The sequence below is a fragment of the Pleurodeles waltl genome, chromosome 6 (assembly GCF_031143425.1).
Source record: "Pleurodeles waltl isolate 20211129_DDA chromosome 6, aPleWal1.hap1.20221129, whole genome shotgun sequence".
Classification (NCBI taxonomy): Eukaryota; Metazoa; Chordata; class Amphibia; order Caudata; family Salamandridae; genus Pleurodeles; species Pleurodeles waltl.
The window spans coordinates 1118060878-1118072932 of NC_090445.1; the positions used below are offsets into that span (position 1 = coordinate 1118060878).

At 43.4% G+C, this 12055-nt stretch overlaps 1 protein-coding gene across 1 annotated transcript in view; it reads right to left on the reverse strand.

Moving 5' to 3' along the window:
• The window catches only part of VWA5B1 (von Willebrand factor A domain containing 5B1), a 917148-nt gene that overhangs the window by 427052 nt on the left and 478041 nt on the right, over positions 1-12055 (reverse strand). The window contains exons 10-11 of the mRNA XM_069242250.1: positions 9904-10106; positions 7125-7239 (exon numbers count right to left, since the gene is read on the reverse strand). Coding sequence (XP_069098351.1) covers positions 7125-7239; positions 9904-10106 — 318 coding nt within the window. The remainder of the gene's footprint in view (positions 1-7124; positions 7240-9903; positions 10107-12055) is intronic.

The following is a 12055-nucleotide window of genomic DNA, read 5'->3' on the forward strand; positions in this document are numbered from 1 at the left end:
TCAGCCTAGGAAAGTCAATCGAAAATCACAGAATGTCACATCTAGTCCACGGCACATGGACAAGAACCCCTCCGGCAGTCTCTCTCATAGGTAACATCTTTACCGTACCGGTATCCGGTAAGGCTTTTGCTGGCTGCCCTATGCATCCACTTTTCATCTTGTCTCTTTTCTTTGCCATCTGCCTTCCCATTTTTCTAAGGCTCCTCAAACCTGTGCACTCTGCAGTATCTCTTTAAGGTATGCCTTCATCCCAGTAGACCTCATGTGTTCAAAATCCATAGGCTCAAAATATAACCTGTAAGTCCTCTTCAGATGTTTGGTATTTTCTAAATCTATGCCATATTTATCTGCCAAATTTGCCAACCTCTGGTGCACCTTGCTCACTTCTCTAGTTATCTTTGGACACAAGTATCTCAATTCTGCTTCCGTGCATGACTCTAACCTATTCACTCCCATGCTCCCTTCAACAAGTTCATTTGCTTCCATGCCCAATCTCACAAAATTCAGGTGTTCTTCTCCTTCTGTTCTTCCTGCGGCTACAGTAGCAGTCTGTGGAGTATTAAGCTTGTCTAACCAGGCAGTTAGCTACTGTGTGTTAAACCTTGTAATGAGATATTTCCAGTCTGCGCCAAAGGCGTCTGCGGTATATTCACACTCGAGATCTGCGGAGTTAACAGTCTTGAACCTGTCTGTCTCATGGCCTCTGGTGGAGTTCCAATCGGACTGAAGTCTTACAGGGACCTAGATCTTTCAAATGTCAGTTCCACTGGAGTCGTTCCTTGGGAGCTTCCTGTGAACCCTCCTCTTGTCATCTCTTGAGTCATTAACCCTTGATCGCATACACTAGGCTTCGCCAGGGCTTACAATGGTACTGGTGGACCAACTGTAATGGGCAAAGATATGGTGGCTGGCGTCTGTCTGTTCCCCAAAACCTGTGGATTATTAACTCCCATATTGTGGTTCATTACTGGTGCCATGTTTGATTGCGGCCCCGTAACCAAAGCATAATTCATACGCTGCTGTACCTGGGGCAGTAAAGGTGGAGTGGGATCAGTCTGAATCAACTTTGGTCCTGCATATTCTTGCTTTGTCGGCACCATCAGATTCGTTGTAGTCTCTAAGATTGGGACATCAGGGTAAAGTCTCTGAACCTGTGGTGGTTGCAGCTGAGATTGCATACCTTGGGCAGTGGACACGCTAAAACTACTCTGCACTGGAACTGGTGTCGAGACAGGACTATCCTGTATCAGACAAGTTACCACTTTGTCTTGGGTCGAACCTGCAGGACATGTACTAGTGCTCGGTCTATTGTCATCTGTTGCATATGGCGGTGGTCGGTCATTCAGTAACTGATTAAGGAACTCATCATCGTCTGAGTCATCTACCTCTGACCAGGGCTTCCTAGCCTCTTTGTCTTTGGAGGGATTTTTGTCAGTCTTACAAGACGCTTTCCCCCCTTTGTCTTTGCCTTCTTGAGCTATTGCTGGAAACAGCCTGACTCCATCTATTGTTTCTCTTCTCCAAACTCTCTGTGCACTATCCCACCTAGCCTCCGCTAGTGTCTTTTCTGCTTTCCTCATTCTCCTCTCAAATTTCTGTTGCTGCTGCCGTATTGCCATCAGCTCCCAAATTGTTAATGCCTCAAACAGTGCTGGCCTCGGAGGTGGCTTTAGCTCATTTAGCACCCTCCGCAAATTTTCCAAAATCCTCAAATTGAACATTATGTGCTCTGGAAATGCCAAACACTCCTCTTTCTCTGTAGCTTTGCACCATTGCTTTAGCCAAAGAAATGGTGCAACACCCTTTTCCTCCATTACAGCATAAGCCGGGGTATCCTCCGGCGGTGTGACCTCCCCTACACTCGTGGTAATATATACCATGCGCTCTTTAAAGCCTTGAAAATTTTCATTTTTACGTCTTTTATTTGGTTCACAATTGAATCAGGAAGTGACTTTAATTCCCAGAACTCTCTTCGCCTACCTTCTCAACTAATTGTCTCTCACGGATGGCTGCCAATCTGTGCGCGACCTTTCTCACTAACCAACCTATCCCAGCGCGGCTCTAATGACGTCACACTCACAGACACTGCAGCTGACAAAGTCTTGCGGGTTGTCTTCCCACTCTCTATTCACACCAAACTAATGCAATATATTGCGAGCACCAACAAAAACAAACTCAAATTTGACGGTTTACTACAGGAAAGGGTAACACAATTGCTTCAGAACTTTACAGAGATTTTGCTTAGCCTCGGCCGCTACTCTCTCCTTCTCAGATCCCGTACTTGCAACAAAATTTGACCCGCAAATTTTAATCTCGACTTGCCAATGGATTATTGTTCTAGTGCACTTTAGAACTAACCAAATCTCCATTGAAGTTTTAATTCACTCACTTTGACTCAAACTCGACTCGTCGATTTCATCATCGACCTATTAGACCACGCAAATTACAACATAAACCAAGTGTCTCATACACTTTATCAATATACTCCGGAGTCTTAGACCACGCAGGGTCCGTACATCATCAACAACCACGTGGACAATTTTTTAGCACAAAGCGCCACACTCATAAGAAGTTTGCCGACTTCCCTACTCTCATTCTGCGGAGTACGCACACTCCTACTAAAACATCATCATCTGGCCTAAAATCCTCACAAACTTCACAATTCACCTGCGGTATGCATAAGCTGTGCAAGCGCAAAACCTACTTCATTCACACTATCACTAGAACGCCGAGAACATACTCAAACTTCCTTCAGCAAGCTCTGAGATTCCTCGAAAGTCATTTGGGACTTAGGGGCACATCATATCTCCAATTTGAAAATTGAAAAAGGAATAATTTTCCCAAAACCCAATTTTCCGATACATCTTGCTTACTTCCAAACCACACCCATCAATCTCTACCAGACCTCTTGAACCATCAACTCTATCAATTCGTAGTCCCACGTACTGGTGCCCCAAAGGGCCAATCCATCACTTCTGCTACTAAAAAGTGTTATCAAACAGTGATCTTTTGTACTGGGGCCCCATAGGGCCAAACTATCATCTCTGCTACCAAAAACTGTTAGCGCGTCAGAGCCTTGATAAGTAAACATACAAGGAGACACGCCTAGGTCGACGAACCTTTGGACCACGTTCGGGGACTTCCCAGTGAGAGATGTCTTTTTGGCATCACAAATCAATAGATCAATAACCCAATCAATATTCAAAGTAACTAATCAACAAGTTAATCAATAATGTTTAATAAGAATCAATAAGTTGAACACACCATGACCCTTCAGCCATGAATAACCACACCAATTTAGTTAAGAGTTAAGGATATTTATTTCCCTATTGGTTACAATCTAATGTCATCTCTTTTAATCTCATTAGCAATAAATCTCATTAGAAACTCTTCTAATTAACAATTAGAATGCCATTAATCAATGCATAGAGAATATTCATTCAGTAAGTAGGCACATCCTTGATACGAAGCAATTCAGCAAAGTCTCAGTAATGCGTGATTCAACAAAGCAAGAACTCAGTCATTTGTCTATTTGCTTCAGATAATTGTGAATGCCTTAACTAACCTCAAATTAGCATTAGCATGTTGGACTTCATGCAAAACATTTTAGCAAACACAAATTTAGAAAACATCTAAACTATGGCCTCTATCAAAATAGCAGTTGGTACCTAGAAATAAAAGGCAAACAGACAATTACAATTTTGCATCAGATAGTTACCAATCCAACAGATCAGCATACAGCGTCAGTCTTCGTCCTCAGGACATCAGTCGATTCACCATCGGCAGAGATAGGATGGGGCAAAGTCTCATTATTAGCATAGCCAAGGAATAGAATCTTCCCTCATATGGAGGAGAAGTAAGTATCAGATAAGATCGGGTAAAGGATGGTTGAAAATAATAAGCCAAACAAGAGAAGTGAAAGTCTCTGTGATTGAGTGAAGTAAAATCCCCTGTTTCTCCTTGGGTCCCTCTGTTAAATCAAAACTCTCTAATTATCCCTTAACTCCTCATTGGATAATAATTGGTGCAGCTGTATCTCTGTCCAATAATCCTTCACAAATCTAGCCAGAATTTTCCACAAACCACAGATCTCATGTCGCAGATTGGTCCTTGTTATTGACGTCTTCATCGGTTGGAATGTCTGTTAAGAAAAGTTACACTTTGCGCTCCAGTCAGTGTCTCCATTGTTTTCTCCTGCTCTAGTAACCTTGCACCTGTTACAAATTACACTGTTGCATTCAGCAAGAACATCTCCTTGAACAAGTCGGTTCTCATGAGAAAGAATTTACTACGGCTACACACACATAACTTCTGGAAAAGTACATCTTCGTGTCCTTCAGGAAAACAGCACATTGCATGTTAGAAAAACACAGTTTAATATGAGACCAAGCAGTCAGGCCCAGACCCTCGCAAAGCTAAGCCTATCAATCAATAAGCAACTTCTTACTACATAACTCTAATTATGATATGCTAATACAAATTCAAAACATTAGTACTTAATTAATTCAGAATTAACAACTTACATTATTCTTCGTATACCTTGGTGGCCACTCCCCGTGGGCACATTTCAAACGTGTGCATTATTTTCTGCGTTAACACATTTTCTATGCAGCTTCATCACACAATATATTGCAAGCTTTTCATGTTAATATTGCTTTTAAGAGACACCGGGGAAAGGGCACTCAGTGTAACAGACGGGCAGAATGCCACTAATGAAGCCACATTAGCACAAGACACTGAGGGGCATATTTAAGAACCACTTTTCTTGCGTCCTTTACCGCCCCCTAACACCACCATGTGTGCGCAGCATTTAAAATACGGCGCACCATGGTGCAGGGTATGGGGCAATAGCATTATTTTTCATGAAGCTATTGATAGACTCTGTAGGAGTAGCGCCAAAATATTGGTGCTACTCCTGCAGAGTACATAGTGGCCCCTTATAAATAATGGAAGACCCCTTTTAATGCCTGCTCTGAGCAGGTGTTAAAAGTGCTGCACAAAATGAGATAAGGAAATCTGTTAGATTTCCTTGCACCATTGTTTCAGCCCCCTAACAGGGGAACGTCCCCTTTGCATACATTATGCCTGGCACAGGCATACTGCAGAGCAAAGGGTTACAAAGTGGCACAATGCGTGCATTGCACCACTTTGTAAATATGGCATGAGGATTTTGGCCTTGTTGGGCACATTAGCGTCAAAGAAAATGATGCCAATGTGGCGCAAGGTGGCTCTAGGGGCTTATAAATATGCCCCTGAGTGTGGGACTCTTGTTCTATAACACAGTGTATGGGTGACTAGGTGTAGGATAACAGTTCTATTTTTTTTAAAGTTGCAAATGGTAGGCAGAGTATTGTAGATGTTACATTTTAGACCGAGAACAGTAGCTGCCCAAAAAAAGAATTCATTAGCATAGAGTTGTCACTGAGTTCTCTATTCTCAGATGGAGGAAACAGTGTTGGCTGAAGATATTATAGTGTGTAGTCTAATGCATCCACTAAAACGCATTATTTGCACCTGGAGATCCAGAAAAGATGCAAATCTGCTGGGAGAGTGTCTGACTCTGAAAGGTCGTTTGAAATTGGCTTTTGCCCAAGTGAAATATTCTGCCTCAATCATGTTCATGACTTCTGGGAAGAGAGACCTACATATATTGAGACCAAATGTACTTAGCCAGGAATGAAAATGAGGTTCATTGTGCCTCGATACTTCAAGCCCTTTCTCATGCAGTTGGTGCACAAAGTTTCTACCTTGGGGCAACTCATTTTGAAGAAAATAGTAGAAAGGCCATCTCCCCTCAAAATATATGGAAAAGTCAAACTTCCAGGATAGGCAAAGTGGTGTGATCACAAGGCTAACTTAATATGTGACCACAAAAGTTAGTATTTTTTGTTTATTGAGTCACAGAGCCCTGTTCTTGCACTAGTCACAGTGTGCTATTTCGTTTATTGATATTTCATCATTCACACATGAATTAATCCAAATGTCATTTTATAAACCTACCAATTTATAAACAATCCTCCAGAAAAAAACAATGCTACCAGTTCTTTGACCACATGCCCAAGCCCTCAATCTTGACAAATTGGTAGTGAATGAACTGGGAATCTCAAAGCTGGAAATGTTTGAGCCTCAAGGTAGGGACTTACATATCTTAGCCACATTGATCTTGTAAGTCATTGGCCTGGGCTTTTGTAAGTTCCGGGGCTGGAGGTCATAGCTGTCTATATATAGGGGTTTTTGTGGGAAATTTTTGAGTCGTAGAGATCCTCATGGCTGAATCCCACTGAGGAGTAAACTTTGACAGAGGAGTCTTGAAGTTGTGGTTTCGGGACTCTACAGCCCGGAAAACGGGGAATTTTTCAAGTCTGCGGCAATGAGAATCTCAGGGTTAGAGGTCTTGCATTTTCAGGACTGGAGGCCTTAAGTGTATCAGGATGATACCTGATGAATTAGGAGCAAAAGCTTAATAGATGAACATTGGAGTCCTAGGCTTGAAGACCCTGGTAGTTTTATTAGGCCTTGGATGTCACTGGGCTAGAGGACAGCAGGATTTATTTCTGAGGGACCTTGTGAGCCTCGAGCTTTGAGCCTTGTCAGTCATGTGGATGTAACTGTAGGAAGCTGCAGAAACCGAAGACGATAGATGTGTGAGGGATGGCTTGGAGTTTCAGGACTAAAGGCCGTAAGCTCTTGATGGCAAGGGGACTTGGTAATATCAGGCCTTAGTAATCTCAGGGATGGAAGCTTTGGGAGTGTCTAAGCAGGAGCCCTTGAATGACTCCATAATGGTGAATCTAAGACCCTCCGTGCAGCAGCCTGAGTATTTAACAGCCTGACTGGTGGGGATAACGGTTTTGCCTCAGCAGCCTCAGAGCTAGGGACATTAGAATCCTGGGATAAGAGGTCTTGACAATCACATTCTCAGAGCGGGTTCCTCAGCATTCTCTGGGTTATATTTTGCCCTCATTAGGGGTCTCCCTGATGGAGGTCTTGGAAGTGAATGCTGGGCACCAGCAAGTGAGGAGAGGGGACACATCAGCAGTCTCGGCATACTCTAAAGCTGTTGCTTATGTTTCCTACGTGTTTCAGAGATAATCTCTTTGAAATCGTATGACTAACGGACATACCTTAGGCTGCAGCCTTTCACCCTCAATGAGAAATTCTGCACTTCCTTTTGAGACCGAGGCAAGGCCCTGCACAAGCCTTCTGCAGGCATTCTGCCCGATCCCAAAACTGTAGCACCTGCATATAGGGATAAAAAAGAAGAAACCAATGAAATGTTAATGGCAAAGGGCTTATGAACAAGCTGTAGTCTGCAAATGTTTCCAATCCCAGATGCTTAAATGAAATGTGGCATTTGGCTCGGTCAATGGTTATACAAGGCCGTAGTGCTAACCATCCAAAGTCTCACCTGGGCGCGGGGGAGCGAGCTGAAATAGTGATATAAGTATGGGTATAGTAAGTGGAAGCTCCTGGTTAGTGCCTCATGACTTGGGTCTCTTAGAGGCTGATTGATGTAAATGTTCTGGGTGGGTGGGTGGGAATCCAATTTTTTCTAGTGAATGGTGATCTTGGTTAATGTGCATGCGGAATTTACAGAGAGAATAGGAGATATACTAAGGTAGGTATATCAAATATTGGGGCTTGGAAGGTTTCTGTGAATGGAAATGTCTACCTGAATTGAGTGAATAGAATTAGCATGCATGCGTCATCATCCTAGCCAATAAAACCTCGAAAAACTTGAAAACTTGATCTAGAGGCTTCTGAGCAAGTGAGTGCATGGAAATCTATGGGTAGTTGCAATAAGGTGTGGACTCAGCAAAAGTAAAATGGGTGGAGAGCCTTGGTGTTTACTAGGAAGAGGCAGTTGTTATTATGCAGGTGCTTAGGGTGGAGGTGTATGCTGGGCACATAAGACTAACAGGTACATAAGTGGAGGTCACTGAATCAATGTAATATGTTAGATTATGGTGTGAGCATCCTTTTTGAATTCCCCAGGTATGTGCACAAGAGGAGGTATTTTAGCTGAAGAGTTGGACACTGTGGCTATTTAGTGAAGGTACATAGGCCAGATTTAAGAGAAATTGACAGTGCTCGTCTCTGCGCCAAATTTGGCAGCATCGCGCACCGTCATTTTCAAAACGCAAGGATGAGCTATATATACTAGAATATGGTACACCCCTGTATTTCCCGTTAGGCCGGTGCTAAATTTGAAGTCATGCACCAATGCAGCAACCCTTGCACCATAGTGCAAGGATGGCTGTGTTTAGGGGGAGATTGTTTTGTACACATTATGGGACATACACTGAAAAAATTGCTTCCAGGACTTGTTCTTTGATTGGCTATTCTTGAGTGAAATAAGTAAAATTCCCTGATTGGTTCAATTAATAGATGTCCACTGGGTTGTGCATTTATTGGAAGCTCTCTGAGCTCCGTGAGTTGATGGTATTTGTGCCTGAGGTGCAGTTGGTCGAAGACCCTGATCGGCTCAGTTGGTGAATATCCCCCTGTGTGTAGTTAGAACAGTGCATGAAGTAATCTTACCTGGTAGAGAACGAGTGATGCCGGATAAGTTATGCCGGCGCTAAATTTGCTGCCATGCACCAATGCAGCAACCCTTGCACCATAGTGCAAGGATGAATGTGTTGAGGGGGAGACTGTTTTGTGCAGGAAGGAACACATTCCTGCACAAAAACAATCTTAAATGGCGATTTGCTCTTTCTATGTGTGCTGCAGAGTGCAGCACACATAGAAAGCGCAAAAATCAAGGAGAAATGGAAGCATTTCTCCTCATTGCACTATGCTATCGCCATCCTTGGGGTGGCGTTAGATTGTGGCATTGCCTCAGATTTACAAAACTCGTAAATCCGGGGCAGTGTCAAAATGCAATGGGTGCTGCTGTTTCAAGCCCACAGCAACACCTATTACGTGCCCCTTCAGGTTAAAGTGCTGCGTATGAAGAAGCCGTATTTACAAGGTGGGGGTCAGTGAGACTGCTGAGGCCACCCCACTCTGTGATGAAGTGTCACTGATTGACACTCGCCCTGGGCAGTTCAGGGCTTAAACCTGAAGCGCCCAGGTCCAAATCAATGGGTGACGTTTTCCTCATCACCCATGGGAGGGCCTCGAGGCACCTTTGCTGAGCCAAGGTGGGCACGCCCAAAGGAGCTGTGACCACCTCATCCCAGCAAAGTTCAGCTCAGGCAGCCAGGAGTCTGCGCAAATCGCACATGTCTGCTTCTGGCTGCTTGACCTGAACATGAAGAGTGTCTGTCAGGCTGACCTTTGTTCAGCCTGACAGACACTCTTCATGAGGGACAAAAGGTGGGGGGGCGTGGCCCCTCCGCCCTAAAGGACGGGCCGCGCCTGCTTAGCGCCACCTTGTAAATACGGTGCAGTGCATAGTGCCACAGGAGCATCACTAAAAGTGATGCTACTTTGGCACTAGAGGCTCTTATATATGCCCCAATGTTTGTTAGCATATATGGGTGTGTAGATATTGGTGCACAGGAATAGTAAGTGGAAGGACCCTATTTCACCCTGTCATCTCATTGCAGTGACATTAGGTGGGGTTCCCGGAAGCAATTTTTATCAGTATTTGTCTGATAATGTGTACAGTTAATTAAGTTTCTCTGCTTGGTTGCACTGTGGATTTTCTTTGGCGAGCATAGGTAACGGAAGTCCGCAGACTGGTTCTTTGATTGGCTATTCTTGAGTGAAATAAGTAAAAGTCCCTGATTGGTTCAATGAATAGATGTCCACTGGGTTGTGCATTTATTGGAAGCTCTCTGAGCTCCGTGAGTTGATGGTATTTGTGCCTGAGATGCAGTTGGTCGAAGACCCTGATTGGCTCAGTTGGTGAATATCCCCGTGTGTAGTTTGAAAAAGTGCATGAAGTCATCTTACCTGGTAGAGAACGAGTGATGCCGGATGAGTTCAATAACTTTTCCTGTGTTACTGACCGCTCCATCTGTCAGTAGGAACAGCAGCCGTGGGAATCCCCTGTGCACTGGCTGCCGGATGATCCAGTTCAAAGGGGATAGGATGTTTGTGCCTCCCATGTCTGCTCGGATCTTCTTGATGCTTTCACATGCAACTGCCAAACTTTCCTGCAGGGCATCAAATGTGTGTCATTATACCAGCACAATAGAGCCACCAAATAAATGGAGTGCAATAGGACCCCTATATCAGCCCAATGTGGTCACTGTATATTACAGGTTCAACAGCACACAGTAAATGTTGTAAATTAAAATATATAAGTATACATCACATTGGGTATTATTAAAAGAGATATAAAACCAATGTTTAGTTGTAATGTGCACCACAAAAAATATAATTCTACTATTGCTTTGACCTATTGTAACATAAAAACGTAGGCCCTCATTACGAGTCTGGCGGTCCTAGGACCAACAGACTTGCAGTGGCTGTTTGATTGCCTCCAAAACGGTGGTCTGAGGCCTTTGGCAGTAGTCAGACCGCCACTTTATGACTGTGACGACTTGGCCACAGTCGGACCGCCAGCACAGCCAGTTTTCCTCCACTGGAGAGAATGGCAGTGCTGGCGGTCCTAATTCGCCAGGGAGCGCTGCATGCAGCTCTGCCCTGGGGATTACAACACCCCTCTCCGCCAGCTTTTACATGGCAGTTGCAACATCATATAAAATTCAGTGGAGACGGGGTGCAGGGGGCCCCATGGGGGCCCCTACACTGCCCATAACTTGGCATGGCCAATGCATGGGCCCCTATGGACAGCCCTGTTATGCTTTTCACTGTCTGCTAAACAGTGAAAAGCGGGGCGGGTGCTATTGCACCCTATGCACTGCAACTTTGCCACCGGCTCGATTACGAGCCGACATCAATGTTGTGTGCTGTTTCCCACTGGTCCAGCGAGGACCTAGAGGGAAACTCGGAATGGGGGCTGAGGGAAGGTCACTGCACTGGCCTGACTGTGGGAGTTTGGCAGACGGCCTTTTCCACAAGCCAAACTCATAATGACAGCCTTAGTCCAACTTTGCTGGCATTGGCAAGGAAGAGAACATAGGGCAGCTCTAGATCTACACAACGTTTTGCCTGTGATTTTTTTTCCTTTGTACTGACATAAAAACAGCCTGCATTGAGTGACACACAGCCTCACACAAACGATATCATACAAACGGTACTCTTCATTAGATAGCACATACTGGAGTGGTACGCTTCCATACGAAGCATACACTTATATAATAAATTCCAGTGGTTAGACAAACTCAGAAGTGTCCCATGCAATGGGTGTGTGTTATACGTTGCAGCACACATGCAATATCTGGGTTGTTAGCAATGTACACATTCCTATTTTTACCGCTTGCTTGCTTCATGAGGGAGTTAGTGTATAATGAAAAGCTCAGTTTAGCTATCTCATTAGATTGTGCTTTGCATCAAACCGATGGGTTCTTGTATTTATCCCCCAAAGTAATGCCCCTTTGACACACAGTGACACACAGAAGGACAAGGTGGTTTTGCTCTAAGAAAAAACACACTTTTTCATCACAATACACCTTCATCACTAGGTAGTAAATCATTTGCAGGCATTTGCTTAACTAAAGTAAATCTGGGTCATAGTTTAAACACACAAGAATGACAAAAATGTAAAAGGATAAAGAATGGATGCAAACACACTGCCAAAGTAAAGTTGTGGCCCACCAGCCCTTGCACTGATGTGACTTCTTTTCAGGTGTATATATATATATATATATATATATACATACATATATATATATATACATATATATATATATATATATATATATATGTATATATGTATATATATATGTTTATATAAACACACATATATATATATATATATATATATATATATATATATATATATATATATATACACACACATAAATATATATATATATTTAGTCAGAAATCATTACACAGCATCAGAGAGGCAATATTTACCAGCTTCTCATGGCAGGAATGATGCCGGCACCATCCATCAACTTGAAAGGTAATTTATTTTCTTATTTCATGTAGAGTACAAACTGCATAGTGCTATTCAAACAGATATGGCAGCGTG